At 44.2% G+C, this 26,030-nt stretch overlaps 1 protein-coding gene and 1 long non-coding RNA gene across 7 annotated transcripts in view; one reads left to right on the top strand and one right to left on the bottom strand.

Annotated features, from left to right (window-relative positions):
- TENT5D (terminal nucleotidyltransferase 5D) lies at positions 1–19,616 on the top strand. 5 transcript variants are annotated; one of them, XM_080553352.1, is made up of 3 exons: positions 1–612; positions 7,539–7,660; positions 13,881–19,616. In XM_080553352.1, exon 3 carries the CDS (start codon positions 13,900–13,902, stop codon positions 15,073–15,075), a length of 1,176 nt encoding a protein of 391 aa, XP_080409478.1. In that variant the 5' UTR covers positions 1–612; positions 7,539–7,660; positions 13,881–13,899; the 3' UTR covers positions 15,076–19,616. The 5 variants fall into 5 exon arrangements, with proteins under 5 accessions (XP_080409478.1, XP_080409475.1, XP_080409477.1 ...); XM_080553349.1 differs by lacking the exon at positions 1–612 and adding an exon at positions 951–1,088; XM_080553351.1 differs by lacking the exon at positions 1–612 and adding an exon at positions 1,145–1,360.
- The window catches only part of LOC308176914, a 17,187-nt gene continuing 7,200 nt past the window's right edge, over positions 16,044–26,030 (bottom strand). The window contains exons 2-4 of one of the 2 annotated variants that reach the window (XR_013938731.1): positions 20,741–20,901; positions 18,643–20,402; positions 16,044–18,299 (exon numbers count right to left, since the gene is read on the bottom strand). This is a non-coding gene — a long non-coding RNA (uncharacterized lncRNA). The remainder of the gene's footprint in view (positions 18,300–18,642; positions 20,403–20,740; positions 20,902–26,030) is intronic. The other variant, XR_013938732.1, reaches the window with a different exon arrangement.

Raw genomic sequence — 26,030 nt, forward strand, 5'->3', positions numbered from 1 at the left:
TTTAGAAGCCTACGGATGGAAAGACTGGTTTTCTAAATATACTAGAAATAAACCAGAGCTGAGTTAGTGACAGTGAGGTGTCTGTAGAGAGGGACCTTCTCCCGGCAAAGCCACCGTGGGGTCAGATCCTCTCCCAAGAGCTGAAGGCTACACAGAAAACGAGCGCTGTTCTCGTTGCAGCTACGTCGCGAGGTAGGGTTTTAAGTGGCCGATCTGCAGGTCCTTGTGCTTACCTTGGGGATTTCTTGCGCGAGTCAGCTAGAAAACCACAACCCCTCTACTTTGCAGCCCTGGGGCTCCAGGTGTCCTTTCTCGGATTCCCTGGGCAGCTCTGTGTCCTCTTGATGGGCACACAGGTACCGGGTAACCACCAGACAAGGGGCTGGCCTCAACTGAGTCTTCTTCGCGCTCCCGCAACACACAGACTGAAGCCAAGACCGCCGCCTGCTCACGCAGGAAGTTATCTCGAAAACAAGGCAGTTTTGTTTTGACACCGCTCGGGGAGCAGGAGACAAGAAGCGGGCAGCAGGAGCTCCGCGCTATGGGAGTTTCTCCTCCCTGGAGCCTCCAGGCAGGGCAGCGGGGCCGGAGCTGGGCCCCGTGGCACGGGAGGTGAGCGCCAAGGCGCAGGGGGCAGCCCCTGTGGGGTCGGTACATCCCCGGGCACGCCGAGACGCCCCCCGGGACCGCGCTGAGCACCAAGGCTCAGCCTCCCCGCGGTGCCCCGGGGCCTTCCTCGCCTCGGGCCTCGCGTGGGGGGGCGGCGGGCGGAGGGGCTGCGGGGCGCAGGGGATGCCCGGCCGGGCCCTCCCGAGGCACGGGCAGGGAAGGGGGGAAGGAAGGAGGGCGAGAGAGCAAGGGGGGAGCCCCGGCGGCCCCACCTCGGGCTGCGTGACGCGGGTTGCCATGGCCACCCGTTTACGCTACAAGGCCCGGCGGGGGCGGGCGGCGGGCGGGGCCGCTTCAGCACCAGGGCGGCCGCGGACAGCAGCGGCGGCGGCCCCGGCTCGGCGGCGCCTCTCCCGGTGCGGGCTGCGCGGCTGCGGCGCCGGGGCCCTGCGCCACCCGGCTCCGGGGGAACCCTCGCGGTGAGTCCGTCCCCGTCCCCCCTCGCCGACCCCGGCCGGGAGCACGGCCCCGGAGCACGGCCCCGCCGCAGCGGCACGGCGGTACCGAGCGCTACCGGGCGGAGCGGCGGCGGCCCCGGGGGGGTTGGGGGGGGGGGGGGGCTCCTCCAGGCGGTACCGGGCGGGCCGCCCCGGGAAACTTTGGGAAGCCCGGAGCGGTGGGGCCTCGGTGAGGAGCTGCCTGACGGAGCCGGCTCCGGCAAGTTTGGTCGGCTTTCGGAAAGAGCGGTGCGGTAAATCTGCTGTTATTTATTTATTTATTTATTTATTTATTTATTTATTTATTTATTTATTGGGGGGGGGGGGGGGCTCGTCTGAACGTCGGTGTTCGTTTTGCACGAAGCCTAAAAAAAAAAACTTGTTGAGTTTCGGGGTGGGATCGCCGCGCTCGCAGCAGGGTGCCGCTCACGCCCTCGCGCCCAGCTGGCGGCAGGGTGCTGAGGTCCCGGCGTCCCCCGGCACCCGCTCGGCACCCCCAGCACCCACGGGTGCCGTGCCCTGCCCCGGGCCTCCCGCCGCGTCCAGCGAGGGCCCTCCGGGGTCGCGGCCGGCCGGAGGTCGGAGCCGAGGTCCCGGCCGGATGGGATCCTCCGAGCTCAACTCCAAGAAGCGCGCTGCGAATGGGTGTTGCTGCTCCGTGCCAAACAGAGCTGCCTTACAGCGACCCGGCTCGGCAAGAGCGGTTTGTAATTCTGCCTTCCCAACACAGAAATGCGTCTTCAGCGCCGGCTGCCTGCTCGGAGCCACAGGCACGTCTCGCTGGTACATCTGTTAAGGCACCGCAAATCTTTAGGCATGTTTATTATTCCGTCACAAAGAGCATGGTTGGCTGCGCAGGCATACACGTTGTCTTCCGTGTGCTGCATTAACAGTAATAGTTTTTTTCATGGCTCCCATAAAAAGCAACAAGGTAGGTATGAATAATGATGTGGATCGCTGTTAAAGGCCAAGAAATGAATAATAAATGAAAGTGAATCGGGAGCAGGGACTCTCTCCCCCACTTTCTGCTCTTGTTCTCCTTAGAGTCAGATGTGGCTCGTGTCTGTCCCTCTCAGACACGTAAAAACGCCCCCCCTGCCCTGTTGTCCTCCTGTGTGCTGGGGCTGCAGCAGCCAGGAGCAGGGAGCGAGGGCTGGACATGCACAGGGGAGCACTGCAGGGCCAGGGTTGTAGCTTCTCCTCCTCCTTCATATCTCAGCTTTCTTGCATTCCCACAGCTGAGTTTAAAGTGAACGGTAACAATTCTTCTAATTTGCTGTTGCTGCAGACCTTTGGCCTCGTGGTAGTGTTGCTTGCACGCCGCCCCTGCCCAGCTATGCATTAAAGGCATAACTTTACAGTAAATTCAGTTTCGTTGCCTCATTAGGCATCAGACATACAGCACTGTATTAAGAACTATGTGACCTGTAATGATTCAGCTGCCAGAAAGAGAGACGTCTAACGCTGACCCTTGTGAGCAAAGACCTGAACTTAACTTCCTGCCCTGCAGAGCGTGGAAACAGCTCCTGCTCAAGTTCAGAAGTAACTGCTGACACAGTAGGCTCCGATAATTTATGAATCCACTATAAATCAGATAAGTGGATGAAACTCCTTGAAAGATCACATTGAAATCACATTCAGTTGAGTTATTTTGGAGAGTAAATTACACAGTGTTTAGGCTGGCAGTGGAAATTAATTCTTTAATTAACACTGCTCGAAGGAATGAAATTCTAGCCTTATTTTCAAAATGCTTCTAATCCAGATCGGTGTCACATTCTTCCTGGTCCTCGGCTCCGATGATCCGGAGCTGTGGCTGTGGGTATCCTGCATGTGGGACCCGGGACAGGTTTGGTCTGTGCCATCAGCGCTTCGCCACGGGGAGGGGTGAAAATGTCAGTAGTTTGGGCTCTGCTTTGCCTCTTGCATTAATGCTGCGTTACCCCATGGCAGATCACCCTGAGATTATCAACAGCGTTTGTTGAATTCCCAGTAGCATGATAGCCGTCTTTATAGGGGGAAAGTATTTGTGTTGTGGATGTAAGACGCATATATGACATGCAAACGTAGAGAAGAGTAGGAGAGAGCTCAGACTTTACCTTACCTCAAGCCAAATGCCCAGCCATGCACATACTGGGCCAGTTCTGCTCCCATTTACACCGAGGGAATTTCTGCTGTGAGAATTGAATTAGTACCATTGGGATTCAAATATTATCTATATATTTATCTATCTATCTATGTACCTACCTGCCTACCTGTCCATCTACCTGTCTGTCTCTTTTGTAAGTCACAGTCTGGCTTTCTCCCTTTGCCATCATGATCTATACACAAAATGTTATTCAAAGCACCAGTACAGGCTCTGAGATACCGTAGGGAATTGGCAGTCTACCTACCATCCACTGCCATGCAGAATTAGAGTGCAGTCTATAAAGGAATAACGTAGGTAACTGTAAAATTTGAGCTTAATATTGAACACAGCTTCTTCATGTTGCAGGAGTGTTCATGGATAAATTAACATTTCCTTTTTTTCCTAAGCAAGATATTTTTGTGGCTCTAAAAAAACATTTCTTTCAGTACATGTTAACAAAAAAAAATGTTTTCTTCCGTGAAACGCTATAAACTGGCACAGCAGATGTCAATTTATGTCAGCATCAGCTGATTTTCTTCTCCATTACCCTTTCTGCTGGATCTTTGCTTATCTAGCAGGTCCTGCCTTTTTGACATCCAATGTCATGTCGAATGCTTTTTCACATTTGGTGATAGAAAGCTTGACTCAGTCTGTCTCAAAACTTGGTGTCGTCATCCACATGATGGTCATTATGCATTATTGATAGTGATGGAAAAGTCATGAATACACGCATCTTTGCTGCAGGGCTCTAGCCTTTTTCTTTGGTTTATCGTTGCTTTATCTTCTTGCTGCATTTTAGTACTGGTGTCAACAGAGGCATTTCATTCTCCCTGCAGTACCCTGATACTGGTGCTGCAGCCGTAATCCTTTGCTTGATGTAGTTTGGATGGAGTTTTGCAGTTTTTACTTTATCACAGAACTCTGGAAAACATTTCAGTTACCAAAAAGCTATTTTCTAGGAGAATGTTGGCTCTTACTGATGCAGCATTAAGAATAAACTCCTGTACAGCAAGTGCTTGAAGTTAATAAATAATTCATGTATTTTCCCCAATTTTACAATGTAACTCACGAACCTGGGAAAATAGCATTAAAAAGAAATCCCGCTACTGTACTGTGCAGTCAGAGAACAAGTTTCTAATATAAGTATGGAAATGAATTCAAAAATACATGAATTATATTTATATATTAACATTGCAAGCACAAATAGCAATAAAACCAAACAGTTGGGGACAGAGTGATCTTGGAATAGGACCCAAATTCCCCGTATTATCAGTTACGTGAGACAGATTCGGGGGAGGGTGCCAGCAAAACCCGGTCCAGGATACGGGAGTTTCTTCCAGCTCGATTTCAACTCGCCACGCACCGTAGCGGTCGCGAAGAGCCTTTATTCCAAGGGATCCTAAGCTGCTTAACAAATCGGCCTGGAGACTGCGCGGAGTTCAGGTCTTCGGCCATAAAATGAAAATACTTCTGGAGTGAGGCAGGGTAATTGGTTAGCAGCAGATCCTTTATAAAATATGCGGAGCAGAGCAGGAGTGATACCGAGAGGTCTTTACGGGACGTGATGCCGTTCGTCTTCAGCTCGCTGGCGCACCCCAAGGAAGCCTCTCCGAGTGCACTGTACTACAGTACGTACTACCAAAATTCAGCCTCCGTACGTCAGTGGCTCTGTACTGATTCAGAAAAAAAAATGCATTTCATTGATTGAATCGACGAAGTACACCTTCCAGCGAGGCGCAGCGCTGTTTGGGATGTTCAGTAAAAGAAGAGATCCATTCAACCTTCTGCGCACGTTGCGTTGGAACCCCCTCCAAGGGACACAACCACAAGCCTGGTGGTTTCCTCTGATGCTTTCCTGACCAGGGCCGTCCCACCAGGCTGCTCTTGGGCTGCTCTGCCACCTCGCTGGGTCCCCCTTGGTGTAGAAGAGGAGAGGAAGCCTCCGGAGAGTTTATGGGGAGAGCCTTGACTTCGTGATGCTCTCCATCTTCAGAAAACAGCCTGTGGCACTCTGCACAGCTCATCCTTCCTCCTCTGGCGTTCGAAGAGGAGAGACAACTGTGAGGATGGCTAGTAGATGGCCAAGGAGGGTTTGTTTCATTCCTTACCTTGCCGGCTTTCGCTGCAGTTTAGTCATAATAATAGAGTTTTTGGTAAGTGAGCTTCAGGTTGAGTCACTGGTATCTCGAGCAAGTAAATAGGTTTTGGTATTAGTCTGGAGGGCTGCGGAGAGCAATCGTGCACTGCATGGGGAAGGGGGGAGAGCTGAGAGTGCCCGAGCAACCCTCACAGGTGCTGAAGCCCGGGGGGGATGTGGGCACCCAGCAGGTTTGGGGGCAGGACTCCCCTTCGTGGGGCTGGGCAGCACCCAAAGGCAGCGGCCGGCTGGGCCCGGGCTCCCAAGCAGTGCTGCGGGGAAGCCCACGGACAGATTTCGTGTGCTGTCATCGTGTTCCTTTGCTCATTGTGCACAGAACCGCGAGGGTGAGAGGCTTTGAGACGAGTTTGTTGGTGCGCATCATCACAAATCACATTTGGAATTCGAGAACAGAAGAATATTATCTTTGAGATCAAATGTAATTGTTGATGTAGTCGTTTTTGTTTTTATTTTTACTCCAGTTAGAAAAAATCCTGGAAGCCACGAGCAGGGAACAATAAAATGATACACTTTTTCCTGTAATGACTGAGTCAATAAAAGGCAGCCATTGAGAATAAAGTCCCAACAGCCAAAGCACTTCTTCAATCTCAGCTGCTGCTTTTATGAACATATTATGTAATAATGGGTGTTCACAAAAAAAAAAAATACAAAGGTCTCTCATTCCTTCCCCTAAATATCACAAGGGAAGCCATTAATTCTACTCTAGTGTTAATCTATTCTATCATGATGATACATCCATTAATGGTTATCATATATCCATTAAACCTTCCGCCATCGCACAGAAAGAAATAACAATAGTTCATTGTTAAAAAGCCCAAACGATGTATTTTTTTAAAGTAACCGCCTATATATTTGTCTGACGTTCCCTCCAGAAGGCCAGACTACATGCTGGGACTCTTTTACCTGAGCAGCCTGGGAGCTTTTCCTTGCGCTGAAGAAATGACTGCCTTCTCACTCGCAGCCTAACTTCAGCCCTTGCCACCCTAAGCCCCGGGTTCCCAGCTGCAGACGGGAGCCGTCGCCGCATGGATTTGGGGAGCAAGTCAGGGAACATCCGTTCATTCAGTCAGCAGCCCATCGTGGGCCGGAAAGCAGCTGAGAGCTGCAGACAGGTCCTGCCACAGCAAGGACAGTGTGAGGAAGCCAAATATTGGGCTTTTGGCAGCAGCAAAAACATATTCAGTGAGAACAATGATTGCTGTAGCATGGCAGAAAAAAATACATAATATTCTTAATAAAATTAATATTACGGTCCATACCACGCTAGGCTATTATTTCAGTTTTTCCTGCAGATTGTGCTTATGGTTACACTCAAGTCATACTTTCAGAATTGTATTTACTCAGAAGCATATATACTTCGGCCTAAAAGACGAGCTTGTGGAGCACAGCTCTGCAGCAGGGAGTAAGTTCACATCCGCATGAAGTCATACACCAGACAGGGTGCTCCTCGGGGTACTTTAAAGCCTCCTGTAGGTGTTAGGACTGCGTGGGATGGGGCACTGGAAAGGGGGTCTTTGAAGGAAAGCCTACCAAGACTGCCAGGCTGTCAGCACATCCTTGAGAGAAGAAATATTCAGAAGTGCCTGTATAATCAGAAGCATCTGATTTTTTTACAGTTCCTGCTTAGCTTGTCAAAGGGCCATTTGGTGCATGGAAATTCCAGCAACAGGCTGAATCCTGGGCTTACTGTAAATGAACCAACAACCCAGTCTGCCAAGAAATAGACCTTCCTGTCATCTGTACATATTTTTAGGAGGCGTGAGAAACCATTTCACAATTTATAATATTCAGTTTTGCTGAGTTGTTACTAGGTCTAATTTTTTGTATAATTCCCCTCTGTCCTTGCTAATTTGCATGTCTATTAATAATATTAACTTCTTATTTTAAATCCCTTAGAGAAAATAGCAAGTTGTTAACATCCTTGCAGAGGATTAAGTATGACCTGAAACCCAGAGTCTTTATGAGCACTTCTGTGCCTTGCCACTGCTTTTACCTTATCATTTCTGACCTAAAAGGCTATTGTTATAACTGCGGGACTGCCAAGTCATAATGCATGATTTATTATGTACAGCAGGTGACTGGTAGTTAACATTTATCTCAAAAAGGATGTTATTGTTTTTTTTTGTTGTTGTTGTTTTTTTCCCTGCAGCTTTCCCTGGGAGGTTCACGTTTTTATCAGTGACAAGATGACAATTCATATTTTTACCAAAGGATCCCGTGACTCATCCTATTAAACTGCTGGAATACGTGCTTACCAATTGTCCTGCCACGGTAAGTCCATGGGATTTTGCATTTTCTCTGGAAACATTATTCAGGAATTAGTCCACAGCATTCATTCGGAAGTACAAATAATACTTACCTAAAGATGTAACTTCTCAGGGATGTCCACAGCCCAAAATAGTCTAAATATTGGATATCACAGCTATTTTGTTTAAGTTCTTAAAGAAGGTTAGCGCAAATGAGAAGATTGACTGTACCTCATACCATGCCATTTACAAGGGCATGGTCTGAACCTGAAGGCCATGTAAGAAGCACCCTCATGTGTTGTGAGAAGTGATAAAAAAGCACAATATGTCTGGCCTTGAAAATACTACCCTGTGAGATCCACGTGCAGCTGAGAATGAAGGTACTGTGAGTCATGATGGAAAACTTCAACGTCCAAAAAAAACCCCAATCTCCAGGATAACATAACATGGATTATATATTAGTATTGGTTGCCCAAAGTAACCTTCCTATTTATATGGTCCCTCCTGAGAACTCCCACGCTATTGAGCCAATATCCTGCAAGATTTCAGTAGAAGTCTAGGCTGCTCAGTTCCTTTTCGCAGCGTTGCGCTGTAGGAGAGTATGGCTGCCCTTGTGCTATACTGTTCTGCAACTCGATTCAGTCTGGGAGGAGGGACGATGCAGGCTGGTACACAACTGTGTTGTTTTTTCTTGTTCCTTGGGTTGGAGAAAAGGTAGGAAACATTTTAGTTCATAATGCCTCTGCTTCTCTTCTACGTGCTTGTTTTGCCCTTGAAGGTGATATTCCGTGGCACAGTCCAAGCAAACCACTTTCTGTTTAAGCCTGTTTTGCACACCATCCAGCCTTATCTCATCAGAGAAGAGCATATGGCTTTGAGTTATTATTTGTTATTTCAGGGTAACTAGATGGTAACTGTACTGAAAACTTATGGCAAATCATGCGTTATCTCACAATAACAGGATAAATAAACAGTATCTTCACTGCATGCATTAACAGTAATGGAAGGAAAAACTCATGAAAAACATTGTCAATCTAGTTTAAATATGTTTCCTTTTAGGGTGCCCCAGATGCTTCTCTCATGTGCATTTAAATTATAACCAGGACTCATTCCACATTCGACTTTCTTGCCTTCAGAGCTAAAGCCAGCTGCAGTCCTTAAGTCAGCGAGTAGGCAAAACACTTGAAAATATCCAGCTTAATAGAGAAATGTATCTTTGAATTAATATAAAACTTTACCAAGACAACGTAGAAATCAGTAGTGGTGCATCTAATGTGTATGTAGCAAAAGCAATACGGAGCTCTAGGGGGAGAATTGCAATACCTACTTGGAGCAGGTCTAGGGTAAATCCCCAAATGGTAGAAGGCAGGGCTCCTACAGCAGCTGCAAGACACTTTACTTGATCTCTGAAAGGTCCCCTAGCAACTGATTTCAGGTGCAGACAAAGGTAAAGACAATTGGAGCGTTAAAGTATTCCATATAATTGTTGTAAAGTAGAAAAACTGGGTACTAGATAAAAGCAAAGGAAAGAGACCGGAGCTAACACAGCTGCACAAAAACTATTTCAGATGTATTCTGCTTGACAGTGCCAATATGTTGCAAATGCTTTGAAAGTACACTGAAGCAACATTGTAGAGTATATAAAAAAAGAATCTTAAACGGTTTATTGGTAAAATATGAGCTAAATTTGATGAGACTGTCCTCTAGACTGTAAGTATCTGTTTCTATGAAAGTTGCGTGGAACATTAAAGCTGTCATTTGCCTGGCAGATTCTCTTGATTCAGTTGTAAAGCCAGATCTAGTCTTATTTTTTTTTGATGAAGCTGGTATATGGCATTATGTTAAGAGTTGGTTAATTAAATCTTTTATTGTAAAACCAAACTCATAGTTGTTTGGTCCAAACCCTGCTGAAGAACGTTAAGAGACCCTAATTTCAATGTATCACTAGCAAACGTGTTTAATGATCTCCCACCACCCAAACATTTTTCCACATTGCAACCACTTCATCGGTGACAATTCGAGGACAAACTGGAACTTGAACCAGGGTCATATACCCTTATAATAAGGTTAATATATCACAACACATGACTAGATATGATTCTTCTTATTCTGTGCTTCTCTAGCCAGTATAAGTAAAAGTAAACACCTGGAAAGCTATTTTTCCTCATCCCTTTATCTGGCAAAGATCTTAAATCAGGCAGAATTCAGGGGCCATTGCAGCACATAGTAACATTTTAAATCCCATAAACAAAAAACTGAAAAAATCTTTAGGAGAGAGTTTCAATAAGTTCCAAATACTGATAAAGTGTAGGGGAAAAAAAAAAAAAAAAGAAAAAAAAACAAAAACCCACCAATTTTCAGTATACAGTTTCAAAGGTTATTTGTTCTTTTCACTGCCACAGTGCGAGAGCAGCCTTCCATTTGTCCATGTACGGACTTTAAGATAGGAAACCATCAAATGTAAAGTATATGAAATGCTTTTAGCATGTGTGCGTACAATCCCAGCGCGGTGCTGAGAAGGAAGCCACCATTCAGCCTGTTTTCCCATGGACGCAGCGCTCCTTCGCCTTCAGCCTCGTCCATACACGGGGCACTTGCAGTGAGCTGCCTTCCCTTCATCCCGTGATCTCCCGTTTTGCACAACGCTGTGACTAATTATAGCCTCAGGACTACTGCTGATTTATTGTCACTGAGGCCTACGTGCATTAATAATTCCTGACATTAGCCTGAACACCTCGGTAAATAAATTTGCCACTGCTTAAGAAACAAGGTTCCTAATGACTATAAAATTGCCTGGAAATTGTTCTTGTTGCCTAACAAGATCAAGGAAAAGAACAAGAGAAAGTCCTTCTAAGAAGGTGCAGAGTTATGTACTGGGTTACAAACTGAAGGAAAATTAGTAAATTAAAAAAAAAGACAACACGCTTATCTACGTCTATCTGTAAATTAACTATATTCTTTACAACTTAATTGCTTTTTTTTTCCTAGGAAATTTTCCTTACTTGTTAAAACTGAAGGCATCATTTCAGCACAGAATTTGTGGTATTTGTCATAAGAAATTTCTCAGACATTAATGTTGAGGCTCTGAACTCACAGAGCATCGCCAGATTCTCCAGAAATCACTTTAGAGGAATAAAATTTTGAAGTGCTACTCTTAATGAAGGAGCAGAAGTTATCTGGTTTCCCTTCAATGCAAAAGAAATACCTAATGACATTACCTTTTCTTTCCATTTTAAAATCTTAATATCTTGCAATGAAACTGAAAATAATTGATAATGTGTAAAAAAAAAAAAAGAGAAAAAGAATGGATTTGAATGGATTTCTAAGCTTACTTAGGGATTCCATCTTCCAACATTCAGCAGCTGTTTCAGGTGGGTTCCTCTGCTAAAGAGGGGATTGAACATTCCCTTCTCAAAGCCTGTTACTTCACGTCACAGCATCAACCTTGAAGAGCTCTTTCAAAGTGTTGCAGTATCAGACAAGTCCCACAACATACACGTACAGCTTACACAGCAGTGCTGACAACAGCCAGTTTGCTGGATCATTAGAGCTGGTCTGCCATAACCTGACTTGTCAATACCACAGACGACAAACTTGGCAGCAAAAGAGTTTATGCAGAACCCTCTCCTCCCAGCCTTCTCACTCACCCACAGTTGTACTGCTTCAAAAATTCAGTGTCTTTCTGCAACAGCTATTTTTGACGATAAAAAACGTGATAAAAATGCACTGGGATGTCATAAGGGCTATGAAAGACGGATAGAAGTTTTTCTTAATAATTGTTTGCGGTAATAAAGGAGCAAGCGTGCAATCATAATAAGAAATAGCTGATGGTAATGAAGGAATAAGTATGTTGTGTAAAGTAGCTACTGCGGTGGATGGCGATTTCTCTCCCTTCCAGTTCTAATGCCGTATCTTCTAAATGCCTGCAGGAACGTTTGTATGTAAACAAATATATATATGTATTTATATGCTTTGTACATGGAGTTAATACATCAACAATGTCAGGAGCAATACAGCTGTGCCAGAATTACAGGATTTGATCCAAGACCTTCACACCTACAATTCAGTGGCAATTAAACTCCTATTATTTAGCAATAAATAGTCCCGATTTAGCAAACTTTTTAACCATGTGTTTAACATCAAGCATATGGTCAGTTCTGTTCTTTCTAATGAGGCCAGAAAGGTGCCTCAAATTACGTATGTTCTTCATTAGCTTTCTTTGGAGCTGAAACAATACTAGAAATATGTGAGATCTCGCTCAGTATTGTTCCCAAGCCATTTATCAGTCCACAAATTACTTGAGGTTACTGAAGTACAGTACGTGGAATCTGAAGGCAGGAAATATATGACCACGTACGCATACAGCCACTACTGACTAAGAAACAACACTGTACACTTTTCGGTTGTGTTATTACTCAATGTGATTTTACTTTATTTGCTATTCTTGAGCTTTAGCTAAAAAAAACACATTTTAGCCATCTGTCAGCTGAAGCGTTTCTCCATGCTTCGGCAGTACAGTTGCAGTGTTGTCAGGTACCTGAAAATCACTTCTTTCACGTGGCTCGTGAACCATGGAGCTGTTTCAGCTCACACGTGAAAACCACGAGTTATCAATGGCTGATGTCAATGGCTGATAAACGCCCCAAATAGCTGTGTGAACTGAAGATTTTTTTTCTCTTTCGAGCGGTGAAGAAAGGTCCCGCTGCCTCCCTAAGTTTTCTCTTGCTTCACCTGCTGTGCAGAGCAGCAAACCCGGCTGCAGGCTGAGCACGCTGAGTCGCAGCAGCCAGGAACGGGGGCTGGCTGAGAAGGTGTCAGGAGATCACGGTATCTCCCCCTGAGCTGTCACGTGAGTTATGAAAGAGCATTGAAAAACAGCATAATAGGATTCAGCAGCAAAACGTTTTGATTCACTATCTGAGCAAACTACCCCAAAAGAAGCGCGGAAGCTTAGCTAGAAGAAGGGAATGATGCCCGTGGAGTCGGGAAGTTCAAAAAGCCCTCTGGACAGTTTTCGTTCTGCAGTGCTGACAGCAGCATCAGGAGGCAGTAACATTAGGACAGGCGTCTTTTATTGTGTGTTAGACACCTAATGCTCAGCAATATTTTCCTTTTTGGGAGTTTGTTAAAAGCACTTCTTCCTTACTGTAATCACACCTAATTATATAATTGCATGATTGTGTTTGTATTCTCAGCATACATAAATCAAATTAGAAACTTAAAGCTTTTAAATTCCCATTACACAAATTTAATTAAAATAAAGTTTCCATATGATCAATTAGAATCATTTTAAAAACAATATTCCAGAGTTTGCAACATTTGTTTGCTCATTATAAAATGTAAGTAAATAATCTATACTAAGCTCTATCTGCTTGCTTAATATGATGATATGAAGGTGAGAAAATTTTAATTTTAAAACTCCAAAGCTGGAGTTTTATCCCATGTCTTCTACAAGGGCTTCTTTGCATGCTTTCTTGAGAGGGTTTAGGGTATCAGTGCAGACTGGAAGGGATTCTCTTACCAGTTCTGCAAACCCGAACTTGCAGCATTGGATCCTTGCTGTCAGATGGTTAACGGGATAGAAGGAAAAGATTTTGCCTTAGAAATATAGTGGAAATAGGTGCACAGTTATCGGATATGCAGTTCGTAAACCGTAAGAAGTGGTATTGAAGGACGCTTGCATACAAATTACCCACAGAAACAGAAGTACATTCAAGGCATATGGCTAGGTAAACAACGAGTGTGTTGCAGTGTTTGTGCTTTTTCAAAAAAACTACTTAGTCTTTCGGTATTTTCATAGTGTGAATCACTGAAAATAAAAGGAGATGTCTAGACAGGACAGAAAGAATCAAATTTGCTCGTTTTGTTGATTTTAGCTCAGTGAAATTTGTTTGGAGTTTCATTATAACTACAAAGTATTCCATGTTATTAACCTTTGAGTAGTTTTAAATGTAGTTTTAAATCTGTATGCTTTACTGCATTGACTTTGAGTCACGGATTATACAATAACACAATGGTTTCTCAGCAGGATTAAAACCTGACTACATTAAAATTCAATTAAAAGCCTGCGAGAAGTGCGGTGGTTGACTCAGAGAGTTAATTCGGATTGTGTCTCAGTGTAAAATTAACTGCTTTATCACTGCACCAAGGAAGTAAGATATATGTTTGTCATAACAGTGAAATGTCAGGCTGTCTTTATTTGAGCAAATTCTAACATTTTTCTTCTAATTTCTGTTTCTCCATAGTTAGCCAACTGACATCACGATGACTGAGGACTTAGACCACAGATTCAGTAGTCTCACCTGGGATCAGATTAAAATCCTGGATCAAGTCTTAGCGGAGATAATACCTATTCACGGGAGAGGGAATTTTCCAACACTGGAAGTAAAACCCAAGGATATAATTCGTGTGGTGAAAGAACAGCTCATCGAAAAGCAAATCACTGTTCGAGATATCCGCCTGAACGGTTCAACAGCTAGCCACATCCTAGTGAAGCAGAACGGAACTAGTTACAAGGACCTAGATATCATTTTTGGGGTGGAACTTCCAAGTGAGCTCGAGTTCCAGGTTGTTAAGGAAGCAGTTCTTAATTGCCTATTGGACTTTTTGCCGAAATGTGTTAATAAGGAAAAAATCACTGCCCAGACCATGAAAGATGCCTACGTGCAGAAAATGGTCAAAGTCTCTACCGACCACGATCGCTGGAGTCTCATCTCGCTGTCAAACAACAGCGGCAAGAATGTAGAGTTAAAGTTTGTCAACTCGCTCAGACGGCAGTTCGAGTTCAGTGTGGACTCCTTCCAAATCATACTGGACTCCATACTAAATGTTTACAGAGAAACAGACTGCAAACTAGCAGAGGACTCTCACCCCACTGTTATTGCAGAGAGTATGTATGGAGACTTCAATGAAGCAATGGACCATTTAAAGTACAAACTGATCTCCACGAGGAACCCTGAGGAGATCAGAGGCGGCGGCCTTCTGAAGTACAGCAATCTCCTGGTTCGTGACTTCAAGCCAGCAGATGAGGCTGAAATTAAATCTCTGGAACGTTACATGTGCTCCAGATTCTTCATTGATTTTCCAGATGTTGCTGAGCAGCAAAGGAAAATTGAGTCATATCTGCGCAACCACTTCATAGGGGAAGAAAAAAGCAAGTATGACTACTTGATGACTCTGCGTGGAGTTGTAAATGAGAGCACAGTCTGTCTCATGGGACATGAACGAAGACAAACTCTGAATATGATTACAATTCTGGCTTTAAAAGTGCTTGGAGAACAAAATATCATCCCAAATGCAGCTAATGTAACATGCTATTATCAGCCTGCTCCATATATCAGTGACAGAAACTTCAGCAATTACTACATTGCTCATGGACAACCGCCTATCATCTACCAGCCATACCCATTTCACATACAAATGCAAAGCGGCATGGTTTAGGAACACGGTAACCTCCTCAGCACTTAGACCCCTCTCTCTTTCCAGTTCTCTCCGTAATAAACGCATCATTAAACCAAGTTTTATCATCACTTTTGATTTCAGGACATAATTTTGTGCAAGTTGCCAAAGTTGTTTGGTTGGTCAATGTCTCAAACACCTTTACGCAGATCATAAAATGAGTAAAATGGTTATTGTTATTCATGATGTATTTATACCCCCATGTGTGTTTGGGCTGTACTTTTCTTTTGGATGAAAAGAGAAGGATATAAATTATTCTAATTTTATAAGACAAAATGCTCTAAGGTCTGGGTTCTAATAAATTCTTAAGCAAAATTTAAACAGTGGAAATGAAAAATTAAGCCTTCTATTGAGATGCCTCTCAGTAGAAATACCTAATTCTAGAAATGCTAGTGTTCTGGGCACATTAAACTAAAGCATCCACCAGTTATACCCACGCGGTTCCAGCAGCATTTATTTGCAGCACCTTTTGAAAATACGCATTGATGGTCTGCCTCTCGGTGGACTGAGCTCCTCTTTGTAGGCTCATGTCTGGTCACTCTCAACTCCCATCAGAGACATGAGGTCCCTCCCCTCACCAGAGTGCTCGTCAGTAGGGGTTAGCAGGAAACATCTCTACCAAGAGCAGAATCAGCCTTTTTGTGAATCCAAAATTTCCGCTGACCTTAGAGAGAGATTTGGCTGCTTAAGTAGTGCAGTGTTGAACCCCAGGATCTGACTCACAGATAATGAAAGAGATACAACTATTCTGATTATAGTAGTCCTGAACAACAAGGTAATAGAACGAGAAAGAAGGTGAAAATTGAGCACATAGGGCTTGCTTTTTATTGCTAATTTGTTATTGATCAGAGATGCTTCAATGCATAATAAATGGAGTCAGGAAAAAAAAAAAAGCCCAAGACCATGTTGTTTTTAAGTGAATTAAAACAAATCCTTGGCAGTGGCATTTGAAAAATCTGTTTTATAATAGCAATGTCCTGTGTAAGCTTTGTTACTTGCACACATACACTGGTAGCAAATGAAGATTTGTCTTATGATCAGGAAGTAAAACATTAGATACAAATTTGTGCGTGTTTACCAAAGATAAGTTTTAAAAGTCACATAAGTGCCTCCCTGTGCCAGTTGCTCCATGAAAGTTGTAATGCTGTCTGCAATCACGCTAGAGAGCTCCTGAATTACAAAAAGGGGAAGTGAAACGTATGCCCTTGGTACTCCATCGATGGGTTACAAGGCGCTGGCAGTTCTGAAGTCAGAGAGGTTTGCACCACTGACTTCGGTTTGAGCAGGTTTGGAACAGACAGATCTGAGGTTGTTCTCCCTGAAACGCCTCCAGTTTAGAAGCTGAATGTGGTACAGCAAGGAATAGCAAGGAAAAGGAGACAGAAGGGATGTGGCTGTAAAATCAAAACAGTCAACTGGAAATGTAAGCAGTAGAGTTTCTTACATCTGATGCTTAACATGTCACTGTGTCATGCTGAGCCTTCACTGCTGGTTTAGTTTACATCCTCCTCCTCGTTTCTGAAAGCATTGACTACATTTTATCTGTTTACAAGTGTCAGGTCTTAGAAATTTCTGCTACTTGGAAAAGTGTGTTTGATTTATTTTACACAGAAATATGCTACATATCACTATTTTAAATCAAACATTTCTAAAATGTCTTAAGGTCTATGATGTTCTACTTGCAGTGAGATGTAGCTTTCCTTTTTCCCATTATATGCCTGTGCAGTAGAACAAAGAGCTGTTTAAAGACAAATTTGTTGACCGCCATCACTAAAGTTAAGCCTTTTCTGTAAAATACAGTGCAAAAACCATAGTGCAGATTAACGTGTGAGAAATGCTTGTGCAGTATTAGGAGGGTGTACTGATCTACTTGGAAGCCGATTCATTTTGTAATGTCTTCATGAAGACATCATTACTATTATTTTTCCTGATTTCTCAAGTGTGTCCAATTCCACATCTAAAAGCACATTTCACTTTCACAAGTATTTTTCCATTGATAAAACTATATTTACTAAAATAAGCAATTCTAATTGCGGTGTTATCAGGTATGATAGCATGATACTTGCATGTAAGCACCTCTAGGAGAGACCCTGTCAGAAGCAAAATGGAGTGAAACACAGTGGATTTTTTGTTTTTTTTTCAGTTGAGCTGTTTATAATTCAGAAGGTACCTTTACCTTTAGTTTATATTTACCAAAATAAATAGCACTGTGAAATTCTGTAAGAGCCTTGCTTAGGTTGTGGCCCTGCTATCGCTTGTGCTTCAACACTCAGCACAAGTGACAGGCAGGGCTGAAGAGCTGCAAGCTGGATTGTGCACAGCTGGGAGTTTTAGATGAATCTGCAGGAGTTAGGCATCCACACGCCTTCATTTTCAGGAGAAATTGGGCTCCTGGGCTCCCTAAATTTGCTTGAATACCTTAGTCCATCAGCATTGACCTGTGACCTTAATGTAATGTAGCTACATCAACTTATTACTCCTCCACTCCTGGTTCCCTTGCTCACTGGGTGGAGAAATGGGTTGATCTCCAGAACCAGGAAACGTCCACAAAGGGGCATTTGCAACGTACCGTGTATATCCAGTGACCTGGAGAAATACTTCAAGAAGTTGTTGTGGTTTTGTTTGTTTGAACCAAGAAGTAGAAACGTGAATCACCCTGCATGAAGGACTATAATTCTTTTTTGAACCAGACATTGTGAAAATGATGAACTAGCTCTGGATTTATATAAACCAGCCTGTCCACTTGTACAGCAACTGTTCATTTAAATATATATATTTCACTCTCTTACATCTCTGTTTATACATCCAGGTTAGATAAGGAAGGGCTCAGCCAAACTCCACTGAGTTAGAGGGGAGAACCCACCTAACTCTGGTGGGTTTTGTGTGAGATCCCAGAAAAGAGTAAAGGACTTCTGTGAGTACCTACAGGTAAAGGTACAAAGACATCAATATGCAAAAATGTCTCAGGTATAAATAAACCCTTTACGTGTATTAAAAAGGTCTTGTATTTCTTACCTAGAGGTAGTTCCATTTTGAAGGTTCAGTGGGGTTTATGATTTTATATATATTTATATATATAAAATCTCACATGTCCACACATACACAATTAGCAAAATCTGATATTTTTAAATATTTCCTTCCATATGTTGTCTTGAGACCTGGCAGCAGTATTTGACGGGGAGATGGTTTTTAAAGTAGAATTGATTCTGTAAAATAATAATAAAATGAGTATGATGTTGTATAGACTGCTGCTTGCAAAACACTGATATCAATATGTACGATGAAATACTGTAACCTCTTCTCCAGTTGTTATCTATTTTAATATGTGCAAATATAAATCTACAAAGAATTTTATTGGGTTTTCTCAGTACCAGTATCCTGAGCTTCACGTTTATGTTATAATTATATCTTGTTATGATCTGTTTAATAATTACAATACCTGGAAATTGTAATGCTGATTTTATTTAATCACATAAAACTTCTTACAGTTTACAGCTTACAGTACTCTAATGTTGTCAGGACATAAGTGTGAAAGTTTAAAGTGCTTACCTAAAAAATGTCGTTTGAATTTTGTGTTATATTGTAAAAGGTCCATTGGAAGCATATACTTTATGGTAGTTCCTTTACAATGCAATTTGTGAGCTTTTTACTCCACACGTTACAAAGGTTTTTGCAATGGATAAAAGAAATGTAAAATCGTCCTCAGTCAAGATGTTACGTTGTCTTTGTGTTACACTGATCCTGTAAAATAACGGATCTGATTTACCACCGCGTCCCTTCAGTTTTCTAGCTGTGTAATTTGACTGACGTTAGAGGAGTGATTTCAGTGCGAATCTGGAGTTACACAGGTGTCTATTCAATATGACTTTTAGAAGTATCTGGAGAAAGGCCAGCACAGAGGGGTTAGACAGGTCACAATGACCAGGATTCTTACAGATCAGGTTTTGTTCAATAGGTTTGCCTGTGAAACTAAAGAAGTGCAAGGGTGTTCAGGAACAAAGCTGTTACAGATGAAGGAAGTATTTCACTTAATGTGCCATCTGAAGCTGTTGAAAAAAATATTGTAATGCTAAAAATGTGTACTAATCACACAGATTTGTAGGTCATTAGTCCACAGTGTTGACTAGTGCCTTTGGGTATTTGGGGAGCAATCATTAAAATAACTTTCTTGTTTAATATATGGTTTGCTTGTAATGCATTTGTTATTCTGGCTGGACGTCAGTTCGAGCGTGCAGACTTCTTTCTGGGGATGTCTAGCAGCCAAACTGGAGTATCATAACTGCAGCAGTGTGAAAGATTTGGTTATGGCTTGTCGGGTCAATAAACCACAAACTCAAATTTAGCACCGATCCACTGTCAGACATTTAAGGCTACAGAACGATCAGATGCTTGTGAACATCTATGATACATTTCAATGCTTCTACACTAGTTTGCCAAACAGGCTTGTGTCAAATATTCACATTTTAAGTGCCTAGTTATATATTTATGTAATAAAACCATGACTGTCTGCTGGGTAAATAAAATGAATACTTAACTTGACAAATTATTTGACTCTACATATGCATAAGAATACAATTTACCTACTCTGAATGCACATTCACATCAATCTGAACATGTATTTATCCAGGCTCTGGAATTGCCATCGAGCGTGAGCACGGACTGGGCAGTAACAAAAGATGCTGCTTTGGTTAACGTGTAGTAAAGGTGCGGCTGTTTGGTGGAAAAGGGGAGCAGAAGCAGCTGGAATTTGTGTGCCCTGGCAGCCTGAGGATGCCCAGAGGGGCTTCGCAGGCATCGAGCTGTGCCCCCAAAGCCCCTCTGCTATCAAACATCGCTGCAGGAATGCAATGTACTTGGGAAGTCTGGGAAAGCTTTTTCTTTTTTATATTGTTCAAAACATGCTCTGTCCCCTCTTTTTTCATAGGGGAATGGAGAAACTTTTGTAAAGTCTCTGCCTTCCCATTTTTCAGCCAGAAATAGACATTTAATCATAATTTCATTTCCTGAGCATTTGTTTTCTTTTATGCAGCCAGATTTTTAATGGTCTGCCTCTTAATAAAAAGGTAAGTGGGGAAATGGGAAGGCAGCCCACATAGGGGATTTTCTCTTCCTCAGAAAAGTTCAAAATCTAAAGTAATACACGAAGGAAATGGAGGGCTGTTTTATTTTCTAATCTCAGCCTCCCCCCATGTTTTTTCCCCATCAGCCTCCATCATTAACTACTATTTCATAAGCAAGTGATTTTCTTTTTACCAGCTGCTTCCATATTCAGCTCCATTTCATCTTGTGCCATTGCAGAACCTGTGCTTCTGAAATCACAATTAGTTACCATGGAAAGCAATTCAACAGCGTAATAAATACACTCGGAGGCTGCTCACTCAGCTACGTATTAAAAAATAAAAAAATATATATCCTCCAGAAAACTGGATCCAGATCACATGCATATATGTTTATGGGCAAGTGTGTGCTTACAGGCATACACGTAAATGTAATTTTTTACTATATCTTCCTAGTATCCTGGATATGTGAGAACTGCACAGAATAGGAACCCCAACCAAAATGCAGCCCCAGTCCCTTGCAAACACTGCCCTCTACTATGAGCCCCTTTTCTCCATCCTCTGCTTGATTTCTCTGCAGACATTCTCACCTTGAGTCTCCATGGCTCACCACAGCCCACCAAGCCAGCTGGGTCTGCTGGGTGCTGCTGCAGCGCCCTTGCCATCGATGCCCATCACTTCTTCCCCTGGTGTTGTACCAGCTCTGGACATTTTCCACACCATAGGCTGAAGCTGCAGCTTGTAGTTTTGCCTAAAAGATAAAAACCGATGTTGAAGTATATCTCTTTTTATTATATTGCCTGCTTATCCCTGGCAGTTCCCAACTAATGAAATCTTCCAGTAACGGTCTGGATTCATTACCTGCCTCGAACAGTTTATATACCCCATCAGGTTGGTACAAAGAGCTGTGAACTTCTCCTATTAAAGTACCAGCAACTCTTTTCTCCAGCAACTCGTTACACCTCTTTAGAAGTCGATTAAACTGCAAGTTACAGCCCCAACACAGTCATATTTTCAGTCAAAAGAGCTGTTGCGGGATTCAACAGCGTGCAGCAAACAGAGTCGATATAGTGCTAACCTCTAAATTATCCACCGATTATCCCTTTCATTAAATAACATGTCAATGAATCAATGAATTTCCGAACTCTTATTATAGGAAACAAGATCATCGGATGCTTTCCCACCCAGCGCGGCAGCCTGAACATGCTTGATGTGGCTCTCGCTGACACCACACACGAGAGCATCGGGGCGTACAAGAACGTGCCCATCCGACCCAGAATGGGAAAAGCTTCCCATCACTTTTGAGTCTTCACAGGAAAAGAGATCGCAGAACAAAAGCCACAGAAAACATGTGGGAGCAGCAAGTTTTAGGTAAAAGTTTGGCTCCTAAGTGAATAAGTTTATTAAATTGGACTATAAAACAGAGCTACGGCAAATTGTAATAAAAACAGAAACATTATGAAATTAGAAGTGGTTTTGTTCTTCAGGTTTTCAAAACCAAGTGATTTGCCTTTATTAAAACTTGCTTTTAATATCTTTAAATTAAAAATAATTTTTAAATATTTTTTGGTTGCATCTCACTTGGTTTGCTCCCCACACTTCTTCCCTTTTGCCCACCCTCCTGGGTTCCCGTTTGTGCTGGGATATCATCATGGCTTAAAACAACGAGCAGTAGTGCAGTGACAACGCTACAGGGAACCACATCACACACAGCGCAATTCAATGTTTGGGAAATTTGAAAAACTTGCCAATCTCTTCCATTACTGATAAAGAGCAGAGTGCAAATATCCTGTGTATTTTGGCTTTCACGGTGATTTGGATTTGCACAACAGTGTATTAGTCAATACGTGTTTGTGTTAAACAACCAAAGGGTAACAGCTTGTCTTATAGAGTAAGGCTGACAAACGAAATGTCACTTTGGCAGCTGGGTGCATGCAGCAAAGGGGGGGGAGCCTGCCCTGGGGCTCGTGCTGTGTTCTGCCAAACCCACGCGGGCACCGAGCACAGACACAGGCACAGCTGGGCCAGAGGGATGTGATGAATTTAACTGCTTCCTTACTGCTGTGCAACCACCGATACCCAAGTCAGGTGGCTGCTTTTAATTATTATTATTTTGTTATTCAGCCCTTATTTAATAATTGTGCAGCTAACTTCCTTCATGATGTGCTTACGCTTCATGCAACAGCAGCAGGAAAATAGAAGCACATCCCCTGGAATGCCACATCCCAGGATCTGTCGAAGTATCCCAGCATTGGCTCTCCCCAAAGCAGCAGTTCTCCTGCCAAATGGCTCCAGCTAAAGTGGAAGAGCAAAGCTGCCGTGCACAAGCACCTATTTGCCAGATGAAAAAGGGGGTGCAGGCGCTCCCCCACAGCCCAAGGGCTCCCTGCAGGCACATGGAGAGCTCAGGCTGCCTTTGGGAGTTGTGAGCACTGCCAGAGGCGCAGGGCTGTAGGCTGGGCACACGTGGATTTTGTGGAGCTTGGGCCAGCAGTGCTTGACTACGAATTTATAGTATGGTGCTTTCAGATCACTTTTCTCCAATTAAGTTGTATATCTCAAAAATATGTAAGACAACTCAAGAAAACAAGAGGAAAGTACAGATTCAGGCTTGGATTTTTTTTTTCCAGTCATAGTTGCATCTTAGATGATGTAAAAGCCAGTTTTTAAGTCACTAGAAGTCATTAGAAATCCTCCCTTCTGTACCGATGAGGCCTGGATCTGGCTCAGCCCTATGCACATGGGCTTTTGCATCTGATTTAACATGAACAGAAGATTTCAAGACTTCATTTCATTCAAAAATGCATGTTCTGCTCCTCCTGCCTTCTCCCCATCCTCCCATTAGAAGCCTCCCTCAGGGTGTTCATTAGGGCCTGCACTGACGACCCCAGCAGCAGCTCAGCCCTGTGCCAGCCCCGCAGGCAGGGCCTGTCCCATCCCATCCCATCCCTCTGCAGCAGGGTGCTGTCAGTCCCTTGCTTTTTCCTCCTTGTGCGAACATGCTTGGTGTGCTGCTAAATGAGAAGGGAGAGGCGAATGCTCCATCAGCCTGAAAACCAATGACACCGCGCTAATGAATGCAGCGAAGCAGCTGAACCAAAGTGAGCCCTCTGCTTCAGTAGAAAACCAAAATAATTGAAATTGCAAATGACAGCTTCTCCAAGACATTGCAGAATTAGCAGGTGTGAGCACTGTTTGCTGGTGGACAGGTTCCTTCCCAAACCCACGCTTGTTTAACACAGCCATCCACCACAACAGGACGATCAGGGATCAGAACTGCTGATCCACAGCCTCCTGAGACAAAGCTGCTATTTAAAATGGAAACTAGGCCAGGGGAGAGCACATCACAGAGGTACAAGGAGCTGGGAGCCACAGCCATGTTGCTGGCAGTGAACAGGGGCCTGTGCTGCTGACCCCGCAGACCAGGGACCTTCCTGAAGTGGCCCCGAGGTGTGCCACACGAAACCCATCACCCCGCAAGAGCTGCCAAAAGGGCTGCTCTCCACCAGACACCTGCTCACATTTGGCTGAAGGTGACAGCCACGACATTCCCTGTTAGGACAAACCAGTGATTTCCACAAGAAAGTCTCGCCCGCCTCCCAGTCAGCTCTGGGCAGGGCAGGAGGCAAGAGCTGAGGTTCGGGCTCCAGCCTGAGGAGAGAAAAGGCTGGTGACAAGCTCTTGACACACTTTCACTGTGTATCTGCAGAAAGCCAGCGAAGAAGGACTGCAGCCTGGAACCAGGGCCAAATTCATGTTTCTACGGAGCTGAACTTGGTCACAGAGCCCTGCTGCGAGCTCCGGCTCCACCGAAGGCACCCGGCCAGGCCTGCACTGCGTGTGCTGCTCCTACTCCTCCGCAGCCCCGGGCATCTCCCCACAGCCTCTGTGTTGGGTTTCCATAGATGAAGAACTACCAGCACACTGTTTATCAGAGCAAGATTGGGCAATCTCAGCATCACTGATTTGGGAGGCAGAGTGGAAACTTTTGACATTTACGTCTTCTGCCCATTGACCACGAACAAGGTCCCCCCCGCCCCGCTCCCGCTGGGGACAGCAGCTCTATGGAAACACCGCTGGACATCATTATTTATGGTGCTTTAGTCACCCTGGAAACAAAGTAGATGCTACCAGACATGACTTTTAACACAGCTAATTATGTCATTAGTGTCAGTGCCACTTAACAACTGGCATATACCTTCCCGGGACAACGCTGGCGGCATCTCCATGGGGATGACCCCGCTCCGTGCCGCAGTGGGGACACGCGCAGGGTGCTCCAGCACCGTGGTGTGGCCTGGTGGCTGGCCATGCTGTGCCACCAGGGGCTCACTTTTTGGGGAACCCCAAAAGCAAGGGCTCATCCCAGCTGCTATTCCAATAGCTCTGCAGCTCCATGGGGGCATTTCCATGTGAGCAGGAGGCTTGGCTCTCCTTCTCCTCCAGCTAAGAAAGTCCAGGCCCCCTCCTTAACTTACCTCAACTCTTTTGGGGGCCATCTTTAATTATTATAATTAAATTTATGGGCAGAATATATTTCTTTAGCTAGCTGTTACAATTATAATGAAAGACATTTCATAGAACATTTGGATTTAAAAAAAAGTTTCCCTAGTAAGTTATGCATTTGCTAAAAAATACTGTTTGGGGGACAAGAAACCACTCATGAGTTCAGTTGGATTTTGTAAACACCCTGCCCCAAAACATTTCCCACCAACACTCCTGCGTGCAGTACTTCAGCCTTTCCTTTCCAAAGGAGGCTCTCAACTCTCTCAACTCCAAGCTTACTGAAGCAAAACAAGTGATTAAATGGGGAAAAACAAACAACAAAAAACACAAGCAAAAAACACCAAGAGCAAAGCAAAAGCCATGGAGATGTTCTGTCTCCAAGACATTCCACACCACACCATGGTGTGGGAGACCTCCAGCTGCAGGCAGGGAGCCCTTGCAGGCACTAATGAGGAGAGCTATAATGACCTCCTCTGCATTTAATTCCACTCCATGCCCTTTGCCCCAGTGGGCACAGATCAGGGCTGCGTACTCACAGCAAAAGTTGTGCCTTTGTTCTTCTGGGCTCATAATAATGCCTCTTATTTCCTTCTCAGTTCTACATACCCGGAGCCAACTTGTTGTTGATGGGGCTTCACGAAGTCTAACAGCATCATAACCACACAGGGATGCCATCACCGCAGCCACACAGAGGTTTCGGGGCGATGCACGTATTTCAACAGGCTGATCCTCAACGCAGGCAGGTGGCACCTTTCCGTGGTGAAGCACAGGGATCACTTCCATAGAAATGGAAAACTGATTTCATCTCAATATCTCTCTGGGGCTGGGGCAGAAAGCAAGAAGGGACCACGGGTGAAACGGGAGCTGCCAGCCCATCTTGGCAGCCAGCACGATGCCTGCAGCACTCTGCAGCCCAGGGCAACACAGGAAAATAGACACAGGGATGGGTGGGCGGGCTGTGCCAGGAGAGCTCCACATGGCCACCAAGAACACTTTTCCAGAAGCATGGGAATTAGCTTTCCCTGTTTCCCCTTGCATGGGAAAGATGAATTGCTTTGCTAGCAGATGATCACCTTTATATCCAGCCCAGCTGGGGGCTGGCCTGGTACAGGATCAAAGCTTTAGGGGAGAATATGTAAACTAGTAGGGAGACAGATGCTGTGGATTTGAGCCCAAAACACCAAGAATAAATCCAAGTGCCTTCTGGATGTTTTTCAACAGAAAACAAATAGTGTAATTTTAAAGAAGGCAGTAAGGAATCAGTCTTCTGGGGTTTAGGGTTTCAGCTACATGCTTTAGATGTAATGGCATTTAGTCTTTTGATGCTCATGTTTACCCTCAGTGTCCAGTGGTCCCCACACCACTCTGCAGGAGCAG

This window comes from Anser brachyrhynchus (assembly GCF_964034855.1).
Source record: "Anser brachyrhynchus genome assembly, chromosome: 13".
NCBI classification, from domain to species: Eukaryota; Metazoa; Chordata; class Aves; order Anseriformes; family Anatidae; genus Anser; species Anser brachyrhynchus.